The 23,643-nt window shown below is 50.0% G+C and overlaps 1 protein-coding gene across 4 annotated transcripts in view; it reads left to right on the forward strand.

Annotated features, from left to right (window-relative positions):
* The window catches only part of KDM2B (lysine demethylase 2B), a 106,498-nt gene that overhangs the window by 50,138 nt on the left and 32,717 nt on the right, over positions 1–23,643 (forward strand). For all 4 annotated transcript variants that reach the window (XM_023746078.1, XM_014447207.2, XM_006104972.3 and 1 more), the window contains exons 9-12: positions 623–738; positions 6,283–6,409; positions 9,028–9,503; positions 14,806–14,892. In XM_023746078.1, the coding sequence (XP_023601846.1) occupies positions 623–738; positions 6,283–6,409; positions 9,028–9,503; positions 14,806–14,892 (806 nt within the window). The remainder of the gene's footprint in view (positions 1–622; positions 739–6,282; positions 6,410–9,027; positions 9,504–14,805; positions 14,893–23,643) is intronic.

Raw genomic sequence — 23,643 nt, forward strand, 5'->3', positions numbered from 1 at the left:
ACACGCCGAGCTCAAAAGGTTCGCCATCACTGCCTTAGACCGTGCCTGGCCCAGGGAAGCACTCAGCATTTTCATGTTTACTGTGCCAGGCTTTGGGCTAGGAGCTCGGGGAGAGACGTGTCAGCAGCTCACGGGCCTTCGAGGGTTTTGATGGCAGAAGGTGGAACCGGGCAGGGAGAAGTGTCTGGGTCCTGCAGCCCTGACAAGATGTCACTTGTTAGTTGTGGCCCCACCTGAGACTGGCGATCCCTGGGATGTCCAGGAAGAGGCTCAAGGACATCTGAGCAGCCTGAGTGAGGGGTTTCCAGCTCCCTGGCCAGCACGGGAGGGCCTACGTCTCTGTTGGCTGCAGCCAGGTCCAAATCAGCACAAGGAAGCCTTTGTCACCAAGGTCCTCAACAAGTGGGGGCTGGTCTACAGCTGCCTACCACCCTACCTGAGCGAGCCAGCATCACTGTCTGCAGCGGTCCAGCTGGCTGCAGGCCTGAGTCCGGCTTTCTGCATCAGGCAGGCCTGAGCATCCTTCATCTTTACCCTGGGTGCTCACCTGGGCCTCCTGCGCCCTTCTACACACTGGCATAGGTGGGGCTGGTGACTGACCTTCTCTTCCCCCCACCCCCAGGCTGGATCCATGCAGTCTACACCCCTGTAGACTCTCTGGTATTCGGTGGGAACATCCTGCACAGCTTTAACGTGCCCATGCAGCTGCGGATTTATGAGATCGAGGACAGAACACGGGTAAGGTGGCTTCCTTCTCTCTGGGTGGGCGCGCCCAGCCCCTGAGCTCTGCTGAGATCGATGAGGGTGTTGTGTGGACAAGTCATTCTGAAGCCTCCGCAGTGCCTCTTCCCTCCTGCTCCCTGCCTCAATCCGGGCCTTGGTCCTGGTTCTTCGGGGTGGTGGGTGCCCACAGGAGCCTCTCCCGGAGCCCTGGGAGTTTCTGTTCACCTCCAAGCTGGTGGCAGCCAAAACCCCCTTGCCTAAGAGGAAGTGTCTCTTGAGAAAGCACCGTGACATGTCAGGCAGCCTGCCGCCTCCTCCTCACGTGGAGAAGGGATTGGAGGGAGTAGGGGGAATTTCGTGGTGGTTGTTGCTGTGGTTTGCAGGAGGGCTTGACCTTGGAAAGAAGGTCAGTCCCCTGGGAACCCCAAATGTGATGTGGAGCCTGAGGAAGCCAGTGTCTGTGATTCCCCCAGATGCTGCCTCTGAGATCTATCTCAGTATCCACTGGGGGGTCCCTGGCTCCCCTTGATAGTGATGGTGATGGTTTCTCAGATATGGATTCCCCCGACCCCACCCCCACCTCCACCCCCCACCTCTTACCCCCCACCCCCCGGGACCTGGTGTGTGCTCTCTGCTCCACTCTGTAAGTGTCCCCAGAAAAGCACTGGCTGCTTGGAACTTGCCGCCCTCTTTCCTATGCTGGAACTTGACTAAGTGTCCCCAAGCATTTGAGACAGGTCCAAGGGTGGGAAACTGGGGCAAAAAGGGCTCATTCTTCTTCTTTTTTTTTAATTATAGTTATTCAGCTATTTCTGTTCTTTATCGAGAGAATTCACATTTAAATTTCACCATTGAAAATGCACAGTTCAGTGGCATTTCGCACATTCATAAGGTTATGCAGCCATCACTTCTGTCTGTCTAGTTCCAGGACATTCATCACCCCCAAAAGAAGCCCAGTCCCCATTAGCAGTTACTCCCTGTTCCCCCTCCCCAGCCTCTGGCAATCGCTAATCTGCTTTCTGTCTCTGTGGATTCGCCTGTTCTGGACGTTTCGTATAAATGGAATCATAATGAGGTGGCCTTTTGCATCTGGCTTCTCTCACTCAGCGTGTTGACTTTAAGCTTCACCTCTGTTGTGTCAGTGCTTTATTCCTTTTCATGATTGAGTAATACTCCACTGGATGGACGGACCATACATACCATGTCTTCCTGGCTTTGCCACAGAGATGACTTTTTTTGCCCCAAAGATGGGTTGCTATGCTTGGAACCTAAAGAAAAATGTTATAGAGGCAGGAGCTCTGGGCCCAGAATTCACTTCTTTCTCAGTCTTGCTTTCTGGCCTCGATCTGCATGGAATCACATAGATGGGTGGGAGTTTTAGCCACTATATGTGCATCCGACCTTTTTAGCAGCCCTGACATTGAGGGACCCCATGCAGAGGTTTCTCAGGGGCCACTTGAGACACCGTAGTGGCCAGGTGCACAAAAAAGAGAGGACGCATCTTCAGACAGTAGGTTTGCTGCCTGGGAGGCCCAGATCTGCACAGACTGGGTCTCATCTTGTGGACGTTCGTGCCTTTCTTCTCTGCTGCCCGCCCAACATCCCTTTCCTGGTCTGGGGGTGGCCAGCCCAGCGCTGGGCTGGAGGTTGTCATTCTGTGGTAAGGGCTCCATTTGGGTGTGAGTGGTCATCTCAGAATCTGGACCACGTGCTGTCTGGGGCTCTGGCCGACTGTTCTTTGACTGGTCCCGAGGAATGGGCCAGCTTGTTTGTGAGCAGACTAGGAAGTGTGGGATAGAAAGGGAAGAATCTAGAACTAGAAGTCGGGCTCATGAGTTTCCAGGCTCAGATTTCTAAAAGCTTCAGCCAGTGGATTTGGGCTTCGTCATCCCCTGAGGAGCCCAGGTCCCCACCCCACTCAGCAGGATGTTGGGGGTGGGGGGAAGGTATTGGAGCTGAACACTGAGTGCCCGTGGAATATCACACCCACATCCAGACGAGCGTGGCAGGGTCCCCTCCCCCAAGGCCCACTGTCCCTGTCATGTGAGCGGATACTCATCTGGCCTCCCCCGAGCAGGTTGATGGGCAGCGGGGCTGGTGGGCAAGCTGTTCAACCTGCTTTGATTTCTGGTCCTCGGTGAGGGCTTGTCGACGAGGTCCAATTGTTCATGTCTTAGGAGCTGAGGGAGACAAAGGATGCTGGGGAGAGAGCACTGGATGCCAGAAAAAGTGCCACGGCTCCTTGTCAGCTCGCTACAGCTTAATTCTTTCCGTCACTGCGAGCTGCTGAAGAAGGATGTGGCCATTTAAAAATAGTTTTCCAGGAGTCCTGAAACATGGCTTTGCTTGGAAACCAAATACAGGGGGCGGGACAGAGGACATGGTCCGTCTCTGAGCCTCATGGTGTGAGTTTGTCTTAGAAAAAGAATTTGGCTTCTGTGGCCCAAGGTGGGGGACCCCGCCCCCCCCTCCTCCATCCAGACCAGGGGAACCTCATGATTCTCCTAGGTCTGGGAAGCCATGTCTTGCTCTCACAGTTTAAATTTTTCTGGGCCGGGTGATAGGTGACTTTACCTGCTGCCCCGAAGACAAGCGCAAACAGGTGTTCTGGGACTGGTGGGTTTCCATTTCCTGCCCCCCTGTCCCCTTTGGAGATTAAATCTTTCCCCTCTCGTTCTAAAAATATGCAGAGGGGTGGAAGGACGACAGCAAAGAATGGGCAAGTTGCATGCTCGTTATTTGAAGATAACGTCTCAACAAAGATCACTATGTATTTTTAACTCCAAGTAGGGATGGTCCCAGCGATCATTAAACTGCCATCTCTCCTTTATTTACCTTTTTTTTTTTCCTTTTCCCTAATGGTTCTAGTGAAAGCAGCCTTCTCAGGAAAGGTAATGCCCGCATGCCCCATTTCCTCTCAGCCAGTGAATCTATTTGGAAATTGCAAATAATTTACCCTTCCTCTCACCTTTCTCCTACCATTGGATTTTTTCCCCCCCATTGCCTTTTTTTTTTTTTCCAGGAGAAAAACAAAATTTTTAAGATACTTCCACCCACCCTCATATTTTAGCTTTTCAAATCCTGAGGCCTGGGAGTTTTCGATGCCCCGAAATACCTGTGGTTCTGACCTCCTGCGGTCATTCTGCTGTAAGAGGAAGGGCTCAGGCCAGGTGCCACTCCAATGGGCCTTTGGGACCTCAGACTGGCCCCTGGAGGCCCGCTGACACCTGGATGACCCGCAGGTAGGGAGCACGCGATGTTCCCTGAACCACCAACCGCCTTGCCTTTTGGTGAACAACTCAATTTGATGAGGCTCCGATTTTTGTCAACAATTAATGTTGAGCAATCGTGTGTTTAATGTTCCCAGGCATGTGGCTGAAACCTTTTGAAGGCGAAGGGTGGAAGGCGACAACCCGTTTGTAAGTCAATTCTTTGCCAATTTTGTTTCCTGCGGTGCTCTCTTGGAAAAAAAAAAAGAAAAAGAAAAAGAAAAAAGAAAATGAAAAGAATTTTAATTCCTTCATCAGCATTTGTTTTCACCCAGCTGGTTTCTCTTGGGCTCAGCAACAGTGAGGGGAGACTTACCGTCCTCTGCTGAAATACAGCCAAAAAAATCCCTCCCCTCTAATCTACAAAGATTCTCGGGTGCCATGGTGCCCATCAATGCAGAATGGCTTGGATGAGCTCCCCAAATTTGAAAAGTCAGAAGCAGCTTGGGAGGTTTACCGATGGAGTCTAAAACCAGGAGATGTGAGTGAGGGTCTGAGAAGAGGAGGGCCTGTGTGTCCTCTGCTCTAGGTATGGGCGATTTGTTTCCAAATCGGTTGGCCTTTGTTCTGGAGTAGGGGTGGGGCTGAGACGCCCAAACCCTTCTTCCCAGGAGGTCAGGGTCTGCCTCACCTGGAAGGGCCTCTCTCCTTTTTAAACTCCAGAGGGAACTGATCTGGTGACTGAAAGAAGGTCATTAGTCGCATACTATTCCAGCAAGAAAACTGGCCCCTGGGGAAAGTCGCTGGAGCCAAGGAAACCGCTAGATGATGTTCCCAACACCATGAATCCCCCCCCACCCCCCCCCAGGAGCTCAAAAGCATGCGGCAGCCAGAATCTCATTCCAAAGCATACCATCCACCAGAGGCAGGGAGGTCAAATGGACCCAATACACAGATGGGAGAGGCAAGGCCCCAAATATGCGAAAAGGGCCTTGCGTCTGGAAACTGAATCAGCAGGGCCTGGATGGGGAACTGAGAGCTGGGACTCTCAAGAAGGGTGAGGTTGGGACCCTTTCCAGTGGGCACGGTGAGAGAGGCAGGAAAATAGTATTGAAGGGCACGTGGTGGACCTGGGCCTGCTTGTCTTTGTTTTCGTCTCACATGTAGGATGTTGTCTGTTGATTGTCAGCAGAGAAAATTGGGAGAGTGTATTAACATCCAGCTCCCTGAGTAGAAGAGGTGGAGAGGGGTTCCCGGCCCCTGCAGAGGTCCCTTGAGGCAGACACACCCTTGGTGAGAGGGCAGGCAAGCAGGAGTGAGTGTAGACGTGCAGTGTCTATATACAGCCTTGGGGGGGAAGAGCAGTCAGAGATGGGAGAGGGACCACCCTCCCACTCCGTCAGTCCTCCCTTGCCCGCTCAGGATGCAGTTTCCGGAAGGTTCATCTGTGCCAGGGCCGTCAGTGGTATTGCTTGCTTCCCATCTTTCGCTGCCATCTCACCCTGCGTGCTACCTGCCACCCATTGGCATTCCCCTGGGTTCCAGGCCTTTTCATAGTTCTGATACACAAAGCTGTCGGCACCTATCCTTTGTCCCCTATAAGAAACAGCCAGGAAGGGATCTCTTGTCTGAACTCCTGCTCCAGACCTGGGGTGTGTCCCTTGGTGTTAGAGTTACACCAGGAACTTGTGTCCAAGGAAATCGCCTGGGAATGCAGGCTGGGCAGTGCCAGGTGGTGGTGAAGGAGCTGGAGGTGGACCCCTCTTAGGCCCCGCCCCCAGGGGTGGAGAGGCCACACCCCTCCATCCTCATTGGTCCGCCTGGTGTGGCCTTTCCCTGAGAGTGCAGGAGATGCTTGATAGATAGCCGGTCTGCACATGGACTTGGGTAGGTTCGGGGATTGATTTCTGTTTTTCAGGGGAGGGTGGGATAGCAGAGTCTGTGCAAGAATTTTTAAGAACAACAGGAGCCCGTTTCTGTTGTAGCTGGAATCAGGCAGTGGCTCGAATTCGTGGGTGCCCGCACCCTCCTCAGCAGGTCAGGAGACGATTCTGTTTCTCGAAGCACAAAGCCGACCTCATCTGGTGGCACGCAGCTCAAGGAACCTTGAAAGGCGCTCGCCTAGGCCTTTTCCTCCCCTCTCATTCGTGCATGCTCCTGGTATCTTCCTCCATCCAGCGCCTCCCCCTCGCCCTGCAGCCCCTCCCCATTTTTCCCTCACACCATTTGTGCTCTTGCTAAGATGATGAAAATAACTCCCACCCCCGGGAGCCCTCACCCCCTCAATCTCTCCCTCCTTTTCCCTTTGCCCTCCAGAAACTGACCTCCGTCCCTGGGTCTTTGTTTTCAGGTGCAGCCCAAATTCCGTTACCCCTTCTACTATGAGATGTGCTGGTATGTCTTGGAGAGATACGTGTACTGTGTGACCCAGAGGTCCTACCTCACTCAGGAATACCAGCGAGAATCAATGCTGATTGGTGAGTGGACGGCGGGGTCAGCCACCTTGACCGCTCAGCTGGGGCAGAAAGCATTTTTTCCAGTGGGGCCCTTGAGAGTCTTTGGGTTCCGGGAAATCTCTTGAGCCAGAGTGTCAGGCAGATTCCTAGAGACACCTTAGCTGGGAAGCCATCCTTGTCAGATTCCTACTTGGAATGCAGAGTCCAAGAAAACGAAATCATGACCCCAACGGAGTCACATTGATGGCCTCCAGGTCGCGCTGGTGACTATGCAGATGTGGGAGGGGCCAGTCCTGGGCGGGATTGCGGAAGCAAGATTCCCACAGAACAAAGCATCCCGGTTCTTTTTATTCCTCAGTAGCTACCAATGACCTTCCCCCTCCCTGTGCCCTGGGGGTTGGGTTTTTGTCCATATAAGAGCAGGCACAGGAGATGCAGCCAGTCCCTCAAATCCCAGGCCAGCTTTGAGCCAGCAGAGGGGTGACCAGGACTGGAAACACAAGCCTGGCAGGGCAGTGGGTGGTTCTCAGCAGCAGCTGTGGCGCCCTGCCCTGCTGCCCTTACTTAAAGGGACCTCCCTCCCCCCACCCCAGAATGCTCAGTCCTTGCGTCCTGACTCACAGACGCCTGCCCCAAAGCTGCATCCAGCTCTGACAGCCCCACTTCTCCTCCTCAGCCTCTGAGCTGTCACCGCTGCAGTTTTACTGGATGCGGATCCGCTGTGCCTCAATTATTGCATCTTTCTCAACACAAGATAGAAAAATGCAATAGGGCCGCATGATTACTGCTGTTATCTCCAGGATTTTGAGATTCTTTTTTCTCTATCGTTAAACCTCCTTCCTTCCCTTGACTCCCATCCTTAGTGCCTTTAGGGGTTGGTTTCAGGTGGGCATAGGGTCGGGAACATGTTTCTGCCGGGGTTTTATTGGGAAGTGCTCATTTGCCTCCTGAAAATTCAGTTTTGTCGGGGGTGGTGGTGGTCTGTTTTGAGTTACGTTCCTGTCAGATGATATGATATTCGGGTGTGAAAAATGCCGAAACCCTGCAACCCACTCTTCTGAAGTCGCCAGCCCAGTAGGAGATGGAAATGATTTTGAAATAGCGTGAGAGCTGCTGTGATTGTAGTCGTGCCACACTCCTGCGGGGACCGGAGGCTTAATTTTGTGGCAGCCCCAGGCCAGGAAATAAGTCCCTTCTCTCATTGGGTATTTAGGGTTGGAGAAGAACATTCCAGATTCCGAGAGGCAATCTTTTATATATATATTATTGATTTTAGAAGGAGAGAGAGAGAAACATCATTGATGAGAGAGAATCATGGATCGGCTGTCTCCTGCACGCCCTCTACTGGGGATCCAGCCCACAACCTGGGCATGTGCCCTTAACCGGGAATCAAACCCTGACCTCCTGGTTCATAGGTCGACGCTCTACCACTGAGCCACGCCGGCTGGGCCTGAGAGGCAATCTTGAGTCAGAGTTTGGTCATCGGTGCCCACTTTTTTCTTAAATTTTCTTGCCACTGTTTCCCCCACCTCTCTAGTCCCTCTACCAAGGAGAAGGGGGGATGTTAGGGAGACACACCTCATTGATCAAATGCTAGCTGTGTGCCAGGAACCGTGCTCTGCTCTGCGAGGCCTTATTTAATCCTCACAACAGACCTTCGGAGGAAGTCGTCTTTGAGATATATATATATATATATTTAAGAGAGAGGAAGGGAGAGGGAGAGAGAGAATCATCAATGAGCCCAGCCGGTATTGGCTCAGTGGTTGAGCATCAACCTATGAACCAGGACGTCACGGTTCGATTTCTGCTCAGGGCATATGCCTGCGTTGCATGCTCGATCCCCAGTGTGGGGCGTGCAGGAGGCAGTCAATCAATGATTCTCTCTCATTATTGATGCTTCTATCTTTCTCTCCCTCTCCCTTCCTTTCTGAAATCAATAAAGATAAATTTTTAAAAGAAGAAAAAAAGAAACATCAATGATGAGAGAAAATTATCAAAATGCACGTCCCTTACTAGAGATCGGACCCACCACCCCACCAGGGCTTATGCCCTGACTGGGAATCAAACTGACTGCCTGGTTTATAGGTCAATATTCAACCAGTGAGCTACACTGGCTGGGCTGCCTTATATTTTAAAAGAGCATAATGGGGATATAATTCACATTCCATACAACTCACCTATTTAATGTGTTCACTTTAATGGTTTTTAGTTGTACAGCCATCACCCCAGAGAGAAACCAGCAGCCGCTAATCTGCTTTCTGTCTCTGGGTTTATCTGCTGTCTGGACATCCCAGTGAGTGGAATCAGACATCATATATGCTCTTTTGTGTTATTTTTATATGTTGAAAATATAAAATGCCAGGTGTGTTCAGAGAGGTGAAGCATCTTGTGTGGGTACACATGGCTGGAGGAAGCTGAGCTGGGATTTGAACCTGTGTCTGACTGACCCCAACCTTTCTAGAAGTGAGGGAGGCATAGACCGTTAGAACTATTCAGAGAAGCTCGATCTCTAGTGTAAAGGGGTGCGGGGGGCGGGGGGGAGGGAGGCAAGTGAATGGAGGTCACATGACTTTCAGCAGGGAGTTTAGGGTGCTCATCTCAGTCTTCTTTTGTGATCCCTTCACCCCCACTCCCTGTAGATACCCCAAGAAAGCCCAGTATAGACGGCTTCTCATCTGATTCCTGGCTGGACATGGAGGAGGAGTCTTGTGAGCAGCAGCCCCAGGAGGAGGAGAAGGAGGAGGAGGAGGAGGAAGAGGGTGCAGATAAGGTGCCCAAGCCACCTGCCGATGGCCCTGCCTCACCCACCAGCATCCCCTCTGAGGACCAGGAGCCCCCCGGGAAGAAGCCCAAAGCACCTGCCCTGCGGTTCCTCAAAAGGACTTTGTCTAATGAGTCAGAGGAAAGCGTCAAGTCCACGACGATGCCCATAGACGACCCTAAGACGCCCACTGGCTCTCCCACCACCGAGGTCCCTGCCAAATGGACCCACCTCACCGAGTTTGAACTGAAGGGCCTGAAAGCTCTGGTGGAGAAACTTGAATCCCTCCCAGAAAACAAGAAGTGTGTCCCCGAGGGCATCGAGGACCCCCAGGCGCTCCTGGAGGGTGTGAAGGTGGGCAGGGAGCTGCGTCTGGGGCTGTACAGCTCAGGGCTTGGGAGGGTCTGTTCAAAGCATAGTTTCTCCAGGGCAGCTCAGCACAGGGTGGCTTGGAGCAGACCTTCCTTGGGACACATCCATGCACAGAGAGGGGCCTCTGGTCCAGGTCAGCTCATCCAGGGAGTCCAAGTGGAGGCCCCCCTGGGGACTCTGGTGGAAGACAGCTTTGTGGTTGACAATGAGTTCTTTCTCGCACTTGTTGGAATTTGAGGATTTGCCAACAGTAGTCGCTATGGGAGCATCACAGGTGCTGCCGTGGGTTTTGGGGACGGACTCCGCCATCCTGGTCGGGGAGACTTGTGTTTTGGGTTGGCTTCCTCTGGAACATGTATCCATTTCACATGAGCCGGTTGTACATCCTGGTGAGCCTCAAGGTGGCCAGCTAAAGTGGGCCATCTGGCCATCCGGGGTCCAGAGTTCTCCACGTAGTAGAGCCTAATTATTGGTCCAACTTTCATTGAGCACCAGCTGTGCTATCCATTGGGGAACAGAAAGCAGAGGGTCGTAGTCACTGCCCTCGGGAAGTTCACTGTTTAGCAGCGAAGCAGGCAGGTGAAGAAATCAGGAGACAGAGAATGAAGTGCCACTGAGCATGCCGTGTGTACCCTGAGCATGGGAGCTGGCCAGGGCTCTGGGATAGTTATGCAGAGGGCATTTGAGCTGGGCTTTGAGGCAGCATAGGAGTCCTCCAGATGGGGAGGCCTGCAAGAGGCAGAGGGCTAGTGAACAGGTGTTTAAGAAAAAGGAAATACACTGGGCAGCCTTGTCCTGTTGTCATCATAATCCTAACATTTGTGGAAAGCTTACTACTTGCCAGGTACCAGGGCTGGGCAAGTGGTAGTTACCCTTATTATCTGCCCTTACAGGATAAGGAAATAGTTTCAGAACGTTAAGGGACGTGCGTGAGGTGACAGAGCAGGGGTGAGGACGCAGGAATGCCTCCAGAACTCCTGTGTGGATACGCTCCAGGAGCTCCCTCCTGTCAGCATGGCTAAGGCTTTTCGGAGTGAAGCTTCAGAGGCATCTGAGCTTCCTTCTCCAATGTCTGGTTCCCAAGAAAATCCAGCTGCCTGCTGGGGTTTGAAACGGAATTTAAGTCTCTTTTTTTGAGGTGTGCAAACTCTACCCAAGGTTTGTTAATTAGTTCAGTTATTCATTTAGGAAACATTATGTGTTAGGCCTTGGGATATAGAAATACTAGAGGCCTGACGCACGAAATTCGTGCATGGGGCTCGGCCCTCGCAGCCGAGGCTTTGTCCAGAAGGTCGCCGGAAGGTCCTCCGGTCTAATTAGCATATTACGCTTTTATTATTATAGATTAAGACTGTCCTCCCCTTGGTGCTCTGTGACCAGGGGTCTAGCAGAAGTGAGACCCGGGGCCCACATGAGGTAGTCTGACAGATACCACCAGCAGAGGGAGCCAGTATACGAAATCACTAATCCAGGTACATTTCACTTTGATAGAGCAGGTACATCTTCTACAGGGGCTGTGAAATTAAAGTTTTATAATTTTTGGCTTTAAAAATCTTAAACTCTATGGTGAGTATTTCTGTAAAGCAAATCTTTACTCGCTAATGGTTTTTTTCATTGACTCTTGACTTTTTTAGAGGTTGCTGGCCTCTCTTGAGATTTTTATGAAAATCTACTTATACACACAAAATTGTGCATGCAATGTCAGGGGGTCTTGGACACCTGAGCCTGTTCCCAGACCCCAGGTTAAGAATCCCTCATCTTGTGGCAGGAGTTTTGTATGTTGGGTTCCCTAGAGGAAGCCTGAGAATTCTGTCTTGTGGCTACGTTATTCTTCTGAGGTCCTGTAAAGTGAGAATAAGGTATTTTCATCAGTAATTCAATCATTAATAGTATTAGGCTCCGAAAACATTGAAATTGAGTTAAAAACACATTCATTTCAAGAGGAAGTGCTGTGGAGAGCCTTTTTCCTTTAAAAGTATCTTGTGTGTCTGACCTGTTTATGTGCAGGGTTCCTGATTCCTGGTTGGTTAGATTTCTTTCTGGGAGTGGGACTCGGCCCCTCCTCTCTCTCACCTGCATCCACCTGATAGACCTCGGAAGGCCTGGATTCAGCCTCAGTGGTGTTTGGCCTGCATGGTAGCAAACATTTTTTTTGTAATTAGTTGCCAACATTTCACATACAATGTCCTGGCTACCCTGGCCCATGTTCCTGAGTGGCGGCAAGCTGTGGGGAGTGAGTGGCAGCTGACTTCACACACCGCAGTCCCCGCCACTCCCTACTGCCTCCCCGAGTGTGTATTTTCCACTAGGCCGGCACATCTCTTTTTCATATAATCTACCCACTTAGCTCATTTGTTGAACTGGACAGTCTTTAGAGGTATTTACGGTCCTGAGCCTTGTCTGAGGAGGCCCTTGTTAGGCTAAGGAGTTTGTAAACTGGGTGGACAGGCCTCCTAGAGCCCCAGGAGCATTGGAGCTTCTGCGAGCATCTCTCAATGCTGTGTGGCCAGGAGCCTGAATGGGTGAAGTGGACCGTGCTGTCCTCTGGAATAGGGGACTTCCTGTCTGTCTGGCCAGGCCACCAGTCCCTCACGGTCTCTGGCGACCCAGGAAAGATTTTTGAAGCCAAAACTAACCTTCCAAGTGAGAGTGTTGTCACAGGGGGTGAGCAACTTCTTCCTGGCTGCACACTCAGGGCTCCCCCAGTCCTCTCTTCCCAGATGTTGGGGGCTCTTTTGCACTGACTAAGAAATAAAACATAGCTCAGGAATGTGGGTCCAAGGCAGAATCCTTAGCTGGTGCCCCCTGCTGCCACTACCAGTGAGAAACAGGACTCTGTTTCTGACCCCTGGTGTTCGTCCTTGGTGCTTGCCCAGGTGTGACCTTTGGCTTGTGTTACAAAAAGGCCAGGTCTTCTCTCCTCTCCGTTTCCCCAGGACCTCCGACTGCTGCTCACGGCGGCTCACAGTAACCAGAGCCCCTGGGATTGGACACAGTCCCCGAAATAAGTCAGTCTCCACATGGCTAGGTTTTGGCTCTTATCAACCACCCATTTTTCCCTTTCATTTGTATTTTTTTTTTAAATTTATCTTCATTGTTGAAAGTATTACAGATGTTCCCCCCGCCCCCACATTGACCCCGTCTAGCCCATACTCCCCCCACCCCAGGCCTTCACCGCATTATTGTCTGTGTCCATGGGCTATGCATATATGCATGTAGGTTTTTTTTTTTTGGTTAATCTCATCCCACCTGTATTTTTGTATTTTTTTGATTTAGACATTTAAGGAACTTGATCAGAGACTTCTGGTGAATTGTGGGTTGGAGGTTGAGAGAACAAGGAAGGGACATGGTGGCTCCTTCAACGTTCGTTTTCTCTGGCTGGTGATGAAGGGTGTTGTGGAAGAACACTGGATTGAGAGTCAGGTTTTACCTGTGTGATTTGGGCTTCCCTTGGAACTCCTCTGAGCTTGATTTTTCTCATTTATATAATGGAACTAAACCTCTTACATTGTCTGCTGTCCAAATGCCCAAAAGGCCAAATGAGGACAGGCATTTGAAATCATTGGATAAACTATAAAACTAAACAAGATAAAGTGTAGGTCTTTGTTGAACAAAGTGGCTGATGGGAACTGGGGAATGACCAGTGACCTGTTCTAGGAAAGAATGGTTTGCGCATTTTTGAAGAGTAGACATTTGGTGCTAACGTATGCACATTAGCTGATTTTGTTTGGCCGGGGGTCAGATGGGGCTCCCTGATGATGTGCCGTCTATGACAGAATCAAGAAAACCACATGGCTCAGTACCGTGATCCTTCCAGAATGGAACTAAAGGAGACAGGCTCTGAGAGGCACAGTTCCTCATCCACACTGTGGAGGTGGTGATAAATCCATCTCACAGGGTGGCCAAGAAGATCAGATGAGAGAGTGGATCTGAAGTAGTTGTTATGGTGCCCGGCAGAGAGAAAGTACTCAGTACATTTCACTCTCATACATTCGTGCGGTGCCTGCCCTCCTGCTGTTTACATGGGCACCCCTCACCCAGCTAGTCCCACCTGTCCCGAGTGATGGACAGAGATGAGGAGGGGACAGGTGTTGTAAGTACTAAAGGATAGGACGTCTTCGGTGCATTTGAAAACAATAATTAAAAATGGAAACAGATGAAAAGTTGGTTGGCTTAATATTATCATCAGGACATTGGCAATTCTAAACAATGTCCTCCCCTCGGTACACATAGTTCCCACTGTCCCCCCAACCATTGGTAGCCTTTCTCAGTGCCCCATGTGAAGTATCCACCAGAGTTGAATCATGTCCATATTCTTGGTTCTTTCTGTTGTATTTCCTTTTTTAAAAAATATTTTTATTGATTTCAGAGAGGAAGGAAGAAGAGAGAGAGAGGTACAAACATCAGTGCTGGCAGAGAATCACTAATAGGCTGCCTCCTGCACGCCCCACACTGGGGATCGAGCCCACAACCCAGGCAATGTGCTCTGACTGTGAATCGAACCTCCTGGTTCATAGGTTGATGCTCAACCACTGAGCCACACAGTTGGGCTGTATTTCTTTTTAAATATGTACATGGTAGAAAAATGGGGACCCTACACATTCTATTTTCCTTATTGTAACTGTTACTGTCTACTTGGCATTTTAAAAATTATTTTCTATCAATAGACTTTGTTTTAGACTTACAGAAACATTCAGCAGGTAGTACAGTTTCCATATACTCTGCACAGACCCAGTTTCCCCTATTGTTAACATCTTACAGTACATTTGTTACAACTAATGAGCCAGTGTTGACACATGGTTATAACTGAAGTCTGTGATTTGTTCACATCGCCTCAGTTTTTACCTCTCGCCTTTACCGGTCCCGGGATCCCACCCAGGACACCATATTACGTTTCCTCTTGGCTGTGACAGTTCTCAGACTTCCCCTGTTTTTATAGGCTGCGACAGATTTGAGGCGTACTGGTCAGGCATTTCGTAGAAAGTCCCTCTTTGGGAATTTGTGGCTTTGTTTATTTATTTTCAGTTATTTACTGGAAGCTTACTATAGGTTAGTCATTGTGTGCGGCTTTGGGGAGATAACAGTGAGCCAAGACATTTACAAGCAACATTTACACGTTAGTGACATGGACTCAGTTTCTTCTGAGTGTGTGGGTGGCGGGTGGGTGGTGGGCTTTGTGGAGAGCTCTCCGGGTGTTTCTAACTGGCTTAGGTGTGGCCTCCAGCCCCCTTCAGAGGTCTTCCCCCCTGCCCTGGGCTAATATGGCTCCTTTGTTTGGCCACAGAATGTCCTGAAGGAGCACGCTGACGACGACCCCAGTCTGGCCATCACTGGGGTCCCTGTAGTCACCTGGCCAAAGAAGACTCCAAAGGTAAGACGCAGGTTGCCCGACGCTGGGAGACCGTTTCCACGGCCTTTCACATCTGTTTGGTGAATGTTGACATTTTCAGGAGGGATTCCTGGGAGAGGGCACTCCAGTTAAGATGGTTTTAGTGGTTTGTTCATTGCAAGTGTTTGGTTTTCGAAAGGGATAGTTTTTCCCTAGCGTGAGAATTGCAGGCAGTGCCTCCTGGTGGTCACTCAGGAAACTGGGGGGAAGTGATGCCTCACCTTTCCCTGCGGTGAATTTTCTTCTCCTTCCCTTTTTTCTTTCTCCCCCGACCTCTGCTTTTTTCCTTCCAGCGGCTTCGTGACTGTTTTCTTTTCTTTTGAAAGTGAATTTTTTCTCTTTATGAAATTGGTGGATGCTTACCGTAAAAAAAGTCTAATCAAACAGGAAAGGGTAAAGACACTGGGAAGAGCTCTAGCTGGTTTGGCTCAGTGGATTGAGCATCCGTCCATGGACTAAAGAGTCACGGGTTTGATTCCGGTCAAAGGCATGTACTTCGTTTGCAGACTTGATCCTTGGCCAGCCCTGGTAGGGGCGAGTGCGGGAGGCATCTCTCCCTCTCCCTTCCTCTCTGAAATCAATAAAAATTAAAAAAAAATAAAAATAAAAGTCTAATCAAACAGGAAAGGATAAAGACACTGGGAAGAGCTCTAGCTGGTTTGGCTCAGTGGATTGAGCATCCGTCCATGGACTAAAGAGTCATGGGTTTGATTCAGGTCAAAGGCATGTACTTCGTTTGCAGACTTGATCCTTGGCCAGCCCTGGTAGGGGCGAGTGCGGGAGGCAACCAATCGATGTGTCTCTCTCACATCGATGTTTCTTTCTCTCTGTCTCTCCCCCTCCCTTCTACTCTCTCTAAAAATTAATAGAAAAATATCCTTGGGTGAGGATTAACAAAAATCGAAAAAAAGACACTGGGAGACATCTAGAGACATCTCTAGAACTTATGGGGAGCAGGTTGCTCTGCCTAGTCCTCTACCTCCCTTATCTTCTTTTTTTTATCTTAGCAGGTTGCTCTGCCTAGTCCTCTACCTCCCTTATCTTCTTTTTTTTTTAATTGTTTTTTTCTTTCTTTTTCTTTTTTCTTTTCTCCCTTATCTTATTTAGACCCCACCTCAAAGTCCACCATCCAGAGAAAACCAGTCAGGTTTGGGTGTGTCTCCTGATGGCTGTGTTAGGCTCCGATTCATGTGTGTCAACCCATCCATCTACCATCAGTCTGTCTGCACTCAGCTCCACTACTTTCTTAAGCAAGTTATATATGCTCCCAGATCCTTACCTTCCTCATTTGTAAAAAGGGGTTACACCATATATTCTCTGAATGGTTGCGGTGAGGACTAAATGAGATAATGCACACAAAGTCCTTAGGACAAGGACCGACCGATGGTTAGGGCTCTCCAAATGTGAGTTGTAACTTCAGCAACCTTCCTCCTTGATGCTAATTTCTGATTTATTTTAATTTTATTTTTTTTGCCATTCTGTAAATTACTGAGAGTAACATTCTAGATCTGCACTTTCCAAAATGGTAGCTACTAAGCTGTATGTGACTGTTGAGCACTCGAAATATGGCGAGCAGTGCTGTAAGTGTAAATACACAGCAGATTTCAAAGATTTAGACCAAAAAAGAACAGTGCAAAATATCTCATTATTTTTTATTGATTGCTTATTGAAATTAGGGTTGCCAGATTTTTTTAAAAGATGCCCATTTAAATTTGATTTTCAGATAAATAACAAATAAAATTCCTAATATAAGTATATCCTACATATTACATGGGATATACTTACGCTAAAAAAGATTATTCATTATTCATCTCAAATGTACTTGGGGGTAATGTAGTTTTTTAAAATCCTCACCAAAGGACATGCTTGTTGATTTTAGAGAGAGGAAGGGAGAGAGAAACATCAATGATGAGAGAGAATCATTGATCGGTTGCCTCCTGCATACTCCCCACTGGGGATCGAGCCCACAACCTGGGCATGTGCCCTGACTGGAAATTGAAATGTCAACCTTCGGTGCCCAGGATGCCACCAAACCAATCGAACCACACCAGCCAGGGCTCTTTCTACCTGTTTAAATGTGGCTACAGTAAAGTTTAAAATCCGTATGTGGCTCACATTCTCTTTCTATTGGACAGTGCTGCTCTGGGTTATTCTTTTTACTTTCGTTTATCTCCTTAGGGTGTATTCATTCCTAAATGTGGATCCGCTGGGGAAAAGGGCACTCATTCCTTGTGGGTATTGGATTCTAATACTCTGAAGCTTAGTGGGAATTTAGGAGGCAATGGGAATGGAAAAGGATTCGCCTCCCTGACTTCTGCCTTTAGGTCCCCCGTCCATGGAAGCATTTTAAAATTGGCTTTCCCCGACATGGGCAATAAATATAAATGCCATTTAGCAGACCACAAACTGTTCTTGCAGACCTAGCACCTTGAAACAGCCCAGCCAGGCCCCACAGCTGTGCTGAACTTGAAGAGGAAACCGTGGCTTTGCCTCAGTGCCTCCAGGGGAAGGAGTAGGGTTTGCAGAATGTGGGCTGTTAAAGAAACAAACTCACCGCTACCCACTGCCATCTCAGAATCCATGGAGAGGTCCAAAGGGGGAAGTCACTTCAGGACTACAGATGTCCCTGTCGTCTCTGCCTGAGACCCTCAGCCCGCTCCTCAGGGGCATATAGACATTAAAAAAAAACCCACACTCGAACATCTGCCCCCCTTTCCTCCAGAGGCCTGGAAATGGCAAGCTGCTTCTGGGGGAGTAGCCCTGACACCAGGAGGGCCCTGACCCCGAGGAGGATCGGTTATAAGCACCGGTCTAGACCAGCCGTGGGCAAACTACGGCCCATGGGTCTGATCCGGCCCGTTTGAAATGAATAAAACTAAAAAAAAAAAAAGACCATACCCTTTTATGTAATGATGTTTACTTTGAATTTATATTAGTTCACACAAACACTCCATCCATGCTTTTGTTCCGGCCCTCCGGTCCAGTTTAAGAACCCATTGTGGCCCTCGAGTCAAAAAGTTTGCCCACCCCTGGTCTATACCCAAGTTGGGCCTGGATAGGAAAAGTTGGAGCCCTTAGGCATCTGGGAAAGAGGGAGTAGGAGGGAGAAGGAATAACCTTTGACATTCAGCAACACTTATGGGGTACCAGTCATTTTTTAATAAAACAAATGTCATTCACATACCATACAGTTTTCCCACTGAAAGTACACAATGAGATGTTTTTAGTATATTGAAAATGTTGAAAGAGTTGTACAAACCATCACCACAATCTAATTTTAGAACATTTTTGTACCCCCTTCCCCTAAGCTTTCTTTTTTGTTTGTTTGTTTGTTAATCCTCACACGAGGATATTTTTCCATTGATTTTTAGGGAGAGAGGGAAAGATAGAGGGAAACATCGATGTGAGAGAAACACATCGATTGGTTGCCTCCTGTATGCTCCCGGACCAGGGCCCAGGCTGGGGAGGAGCCTGCAACCGAGGTACGTGCCCTTGACTGGCGTCAAACCCGGGATCCTTTGGCTCTATCCCCTGAACCAAACCAGCTGGTGCCCCCTAAGCTTTCTTTTCCCAGCCATCGCTAATCTACTTTCCTTCTCTATGGATTTGCCTATTCTGGGCATTTCATAGAAATGGAATCATACAGTATATGGCCTTGTGTGATTGGCTTCTTTCACTTAGCGCAACATTTTTTAGCTTCATCCAAGTTTAGCATGTATCAGTACTTTATCCCTTTATATGGCCGAGTAATATTCTATTGTATGGCCACATATCATATTCTGTGTGTCCATTCATCTGTTGATGGGCTCTTGAGCTATTTCTACTCTATGGCAATTGTGAATAGGGCTGCTCTGAACATTTGTGAACAGGTTTTTATGTGAGCCCGTGTCTTCATTTCTCTTGGGTAGATACCTAGGAGTAGAACTAGCTGGGCAGATGGTGCCTCTATGTTGAACTTTGAGGAACTGTCAGGCAGTTGTCCACAGTGGCTGCCCCTTTCTCCCTCCCCACCAGCTGTGCACGAGGGCTCCGATTTCTCCACATCCTCACCAACACTTACTGTCTGTCTTTTCGATTAGAGCCAAGCCAGCTCAGTCTTTTTAATTTAGTTTATGTTTTCTATCATTTCTTTGAAGTTTATTGTATGAGTCTGGCAGGGCCACCCTAACAACGTACCACAGATCACGTGGCTTAAACGACAGGAGTTCATTTCCTCACCGCGCTGGAGGCCAGACGTCTGAGATCAGGGTGTCAGTTGGCAGGATCTGTGTATTTCTTCCGAGGACTGTCTTTGGCGTGTAGGTGGCTGCTGTCTCTGTGTCTTCACGTGGTCTTCCCTTTCTGTGTATCTGTGCCCTAATCTCCTGTATTGATAACGACACAGCCATACTGAATTCGGGCCCCACCATAACGACAGGTTTTAACTTAGTTACCTTCGTAAAGACATAGCTCCATTTGGAGGTGCTGGAGGTTCAACATAGGAATTTGGGGGTTGGGCACACTTCAGCCCACGGCATTTATTGTAAATGATTTCAGAGTCCAAAAAGGTATAAATAATAGACTAATGAATGCCGTGTCCTCCCCCCCTTCCCCCGGCCCCCAGTTCTAGAAATAAATGATTGCCAGTACAGCCCACGTCCCCTGGATGTTCCTCCTCAGTGTATGTACCAGCGTTTAGATCTTATTTAACCCTTACAAGGAGGTTAGGAGGTGGGTAGTCTTATCCCCATGGCGCCGTGGAAGCTGGGGACTCGGAGAGGTGCCCTGGCACACTCGGGGCCACGCAGCTTGTGAATAGTAAGGCGTTTCTGTCCCCAGACGTGTTTCTCTGCAAGGAGGAACTCAATGAGATGTGGCAGAGAGAAGGGGGAGAGGGGGCCCGGCGCTATATTTATGCATTTCCTGGCCCGTGAGGTTAAAAAGTTAACGGGAACGGAAGAAGTAAGTGAACGACCGACTGCCTGGGCCGCCCGGGGTCTCCTGATTCCCAGGTTTGCAGTCGGCTTCTTCTCAATTTCATGCAGGTTGGGTTGAAAGATCAAGGGTGCTCACGGAGGCTGTCAGGATGCGAGGTAGGGAGCAGCACAGGGTCTGGGTCGGGTTACTTAACAAGTAATTAATGAGAAATGATGATTAGCTGGAAATGCTTTGATCTCCCACCTTGGCTCCCTCAGAGCGGGGTCCTTTTCTGGAAGTGATTAGGCGCTGCTGCGAGGTCATTTCTGATGTGGCGTCTTTCAAATCAAAGATGCTACCGAATCACCATCCGTCTCCATGCGCTTGATGGGCTGTTTCCTCCGGTGGTGATGGATTTGTTTGATCCGTCTGCACTCTGGCCGCTTCCTTTTATGACCAGGTGGCGGGATTTGGGGGGCCCTGTCTGTGACCTTAGCACCAAGCCCAGAGAGTTGAGCTTATTTGAAGCCTGACCTCTGAACTCAGGAGCCAGTTGACCTTGTGCTCAACAGCCAGACACTGTGACCTGGCCAGCTTGCCGGCTCATTGCCGGGAAGGAAACTGAGGAAGGGGGGAGGCCGAGCTTCGGCTGCCTGTGGAAAGAGAGCCTGTTGAAGCGTCCTGCTTCTTAATCCATTATCTCTAGTGGCCAAAGCAGGCTGCCACTTGAATTTCAATTATTGGCAATTTCTTTGGAGTGCAGGAGCAGAGAGGCTGGCCTGTGGATGAGCAAGTACCGGGGCAGGGGACCCGGGGACAGTCGTCTTCAGCGGGTACGGGATCAGCTTCCTCACGAGGACGTTAGGGGCTGCACAGGGACCGAGGGAGGAAGCGACACACACACACACACCCCTGATGCGTGTGTCACCTCGGCTCTGCTCTGCTGGCTCGTCCCCTTCCTCCGCAGTTGGTCATTTAGATGTGGGAGGCGATACGTCTAGGGGGCCTGGGGAGTGACAAAGCCTTTCCCGGAAGGAGAAGCACAAAATTTGTTCTCTGCACTTCCTGTTCCTGCTCAGCTCCCGATTCCTGTCACTGCCGGAGCCATGAAGTTGGTGCACAGTTGGCAAGGAGAATGACTGCCACACGTCATCTGTGCGGGGCCAGGTGGCTTCCTAGACGGGCAGTGTGGTCCAGCGAGGACCAGCCCTCAGGCATCTGCTCTATCTGGGGAACAAGTGAAGGAAATACAGCTTCCTGGGCCCCACCCCGACACTGTGATGCGTAGGGTTGGGCGGGGCCCGGGAATCTGCACTTTCTAAGTGCTTTGCAGGTAATGCTCATGCACGACTAGGATAAGCTCTGGGGTCAGACGCATCTGGGCATCGAATCCCAGCTCTGCCACGTAACTCACATGTACAAGGGGCTAATAATGCTTTCCTGCAAGATGCTGCCTGTGAGATACCTCAACAGCAGGCCATCAGTCACTGATAGCAATTAAATCGGTTTTTGTAATGACGGTTTCTAAGTAAACGCTATAACCCTGAATCTGTCCTCCCAGAAGGCTGGTGGCTTTCTCAGTCGAAATAGAGGACACATTTCCATCCCTACGTTACTATTGGCTGGTGCTAAAACTAAAACTTAATTTCCAGCAAGGGTCCGAATGGCTGAATTTCCCTGGAGTGGTCACGGGCTCTGCCGAAATGGCTGGTTTAGGAACATGCTTCTGGACCCCTTCCTCACTTCCCTGAAGGCGGGAGTCCTAGGCCTGTGAGCTGGGGAGGGTGACTGTTGCCTTAGATTGTGCTCCTGGGTGGTGGGCGAGGAGGGTGGGCAGGAGGTTGAGGCAGCTCCCTTGATGGGCCAGGGTGGGAGGAGAGGGTGTGGATTCCACCCTCCCGGGAGCAGGAAAGAGCAGCCCCTGAGGGTGGGCACAGGTGACGCTCAACAACAGGGAGGAGGGTGCAGTGAGGGGAACCAAGTAAAACATCACCTTGTCTGGGGTCCCCAGGGTTTTCCAAAGGACAACTAAGTCTTTTGTAGAGCTCAGAGTTCAGCAGGATCCCTTGAGTGGAGCAGATACCTTTGATAAGAGGATACCGCAAAAGATGGTCTGTGGTTCTGAACAGTTGTTCACAGAATCAGCGACAGAAGAGTCCCGTTGACTGAAAACTATTGGTGGTTCGGGGATGCCAGTTCCTTACAAGCTGGGACCAAGTCTCTGGCCGGTTTACGTGAGCTCCGATCCCAAAATTTGTTAGTGGCTCAACCATAGGACAAGGGTCCCATCAGAGCCCCCACGGCCCCTTTAGTGGAGTGGACGGAAGACACAGCACCTGCAGGATCCAGGCAGGATAGAGCAGTAGCAGCTTTACCTGCTGGCTTTTGTCAGAGTTGGAGTCGCCCTCTCCCGGTGGCTTCACACCGTCCTCCTTCTGTCTGCGTCTGTTTCCAAATTCCCTCTTTTTCTGAGGACACTCTAATGACCCCATTTTAACTGAATCACCTCTGTGAAGAACCTATCTCTTAATTCGGTCACATTCGGGGGGCGGGGGTAGGACTTCATCAAAGGAATTTGGGGGGAAATACAGTTCAGCCTAGAACCCTGTGATCACACCTTCCGTGACCCTCTGTCTTGCAAATTATCTCCCAAGTCCCTATCCTGGCCTCGAGTCTTCAACCATAGTCCGTCTTAGGATCTGCTGGTGTCTGTCTCTCTTCCTTGCAGGGGAACTGAGCTACTCCCTCGTTTCCGTTTACTTGCCAACCTGGGTCTTTCCCCCCCCTTGTTGGGAATGGTCCTATTTCCCCACGTACAAATTCTCCACCTCTGGGCCCAACCGATTCCTTCTTCACCGGGAAGCTCCTGACTGGGTGTTTTCTAGTTGTACCCCAGCTTCCCTGGCCAGCCTTGTCCGGAATGCTCCGCGGGCTGCGTCAGAAATCAAAGGGCACCTTGGCTTCTCCGGCTCCGGGTGGGGTTCAGCCTTTGGGAGGGACCGGTAGGAGCATGGAACCTGGGAGCAGAGAGAGGCTGGGGGATTCGTTCTCCCAGCTTCCTCCCCACGGGATCCTTGCAGGTTGGCGGTTTCCTCCCGTGGAGACCACCGCTCCTCCTCCTTGGCCTTCTCCAGCTTTTCTCTTTGTTTCTAGTTACCATCCCCACCCCTAGCCCATTGGCCAAAGGGAGGTAGCAGCTTATCACTGTCTCTAGGCTCAGGGTGCATCTCCATGCCTTGTTGGTGTCTCTGACCCGACTGAACTCTGCTCTGTAAATTGAGCCCCTGTTCAACTTTTCTCCGTGTACCTGGTGGGAGGGAGCTGGGGTGCCATCCATTTCCTGCCAAGACCTTGGCTGATCTACTCCCCGGTTTCTCTCTCCACTGGATGTCCACATTCTGCTCTGAGTTTTGTCACCTGTCTGTCCTAAGCCTCCACTAGCTTCTTGAGACTGAAGCTCACCTGTTAATTTTTTTCTTTTTTAAGAAATATATTTTAATTGATTTCAGAGAGAAAGGGAGAGGGAGAGAGAGAAACATCAATGATGAGAGGGAGTCATCATTTGGCTGCCTCCTGCACGCCCCCTACTGGGGATCGAGCCCTGCAACTCGGGCATGTGCCCTTGACCGGAATTGAACCTGGGACCCTTCAGTCTGCAGGCCGACACTCTATCCACTGAGCCTAACCAGCTAGGGCTAGGGCTGTTAATTCTTTATGTATTTTTGTATCCTGTCTTGCATGATTGATCCCAGATAGCAAGGGCCCGGGAAATGTTTGTTGAGTGAATGAGCTTGATAGCAAGGTCTTCAATCCTTTTCAATCACTTTGATCTCCAAG

The sequence above is a fragment of the Myotis lucifugus genome, unplaced genomic scaffold (genome assembly GCF_000147115.1).
Source record: "Myotis lucifugus unplaced genomic scaffold, Myoluc2.0 scaffold_626, whole genome shotgun sequence".
Classification (NCBI taxonomy): domain Eukaryota; kingdom Metazoa; phylum Chordata; class Mammalia; order Chiroptera; family Vespertilionidae; genus Myotis; species Myotis lucifugus.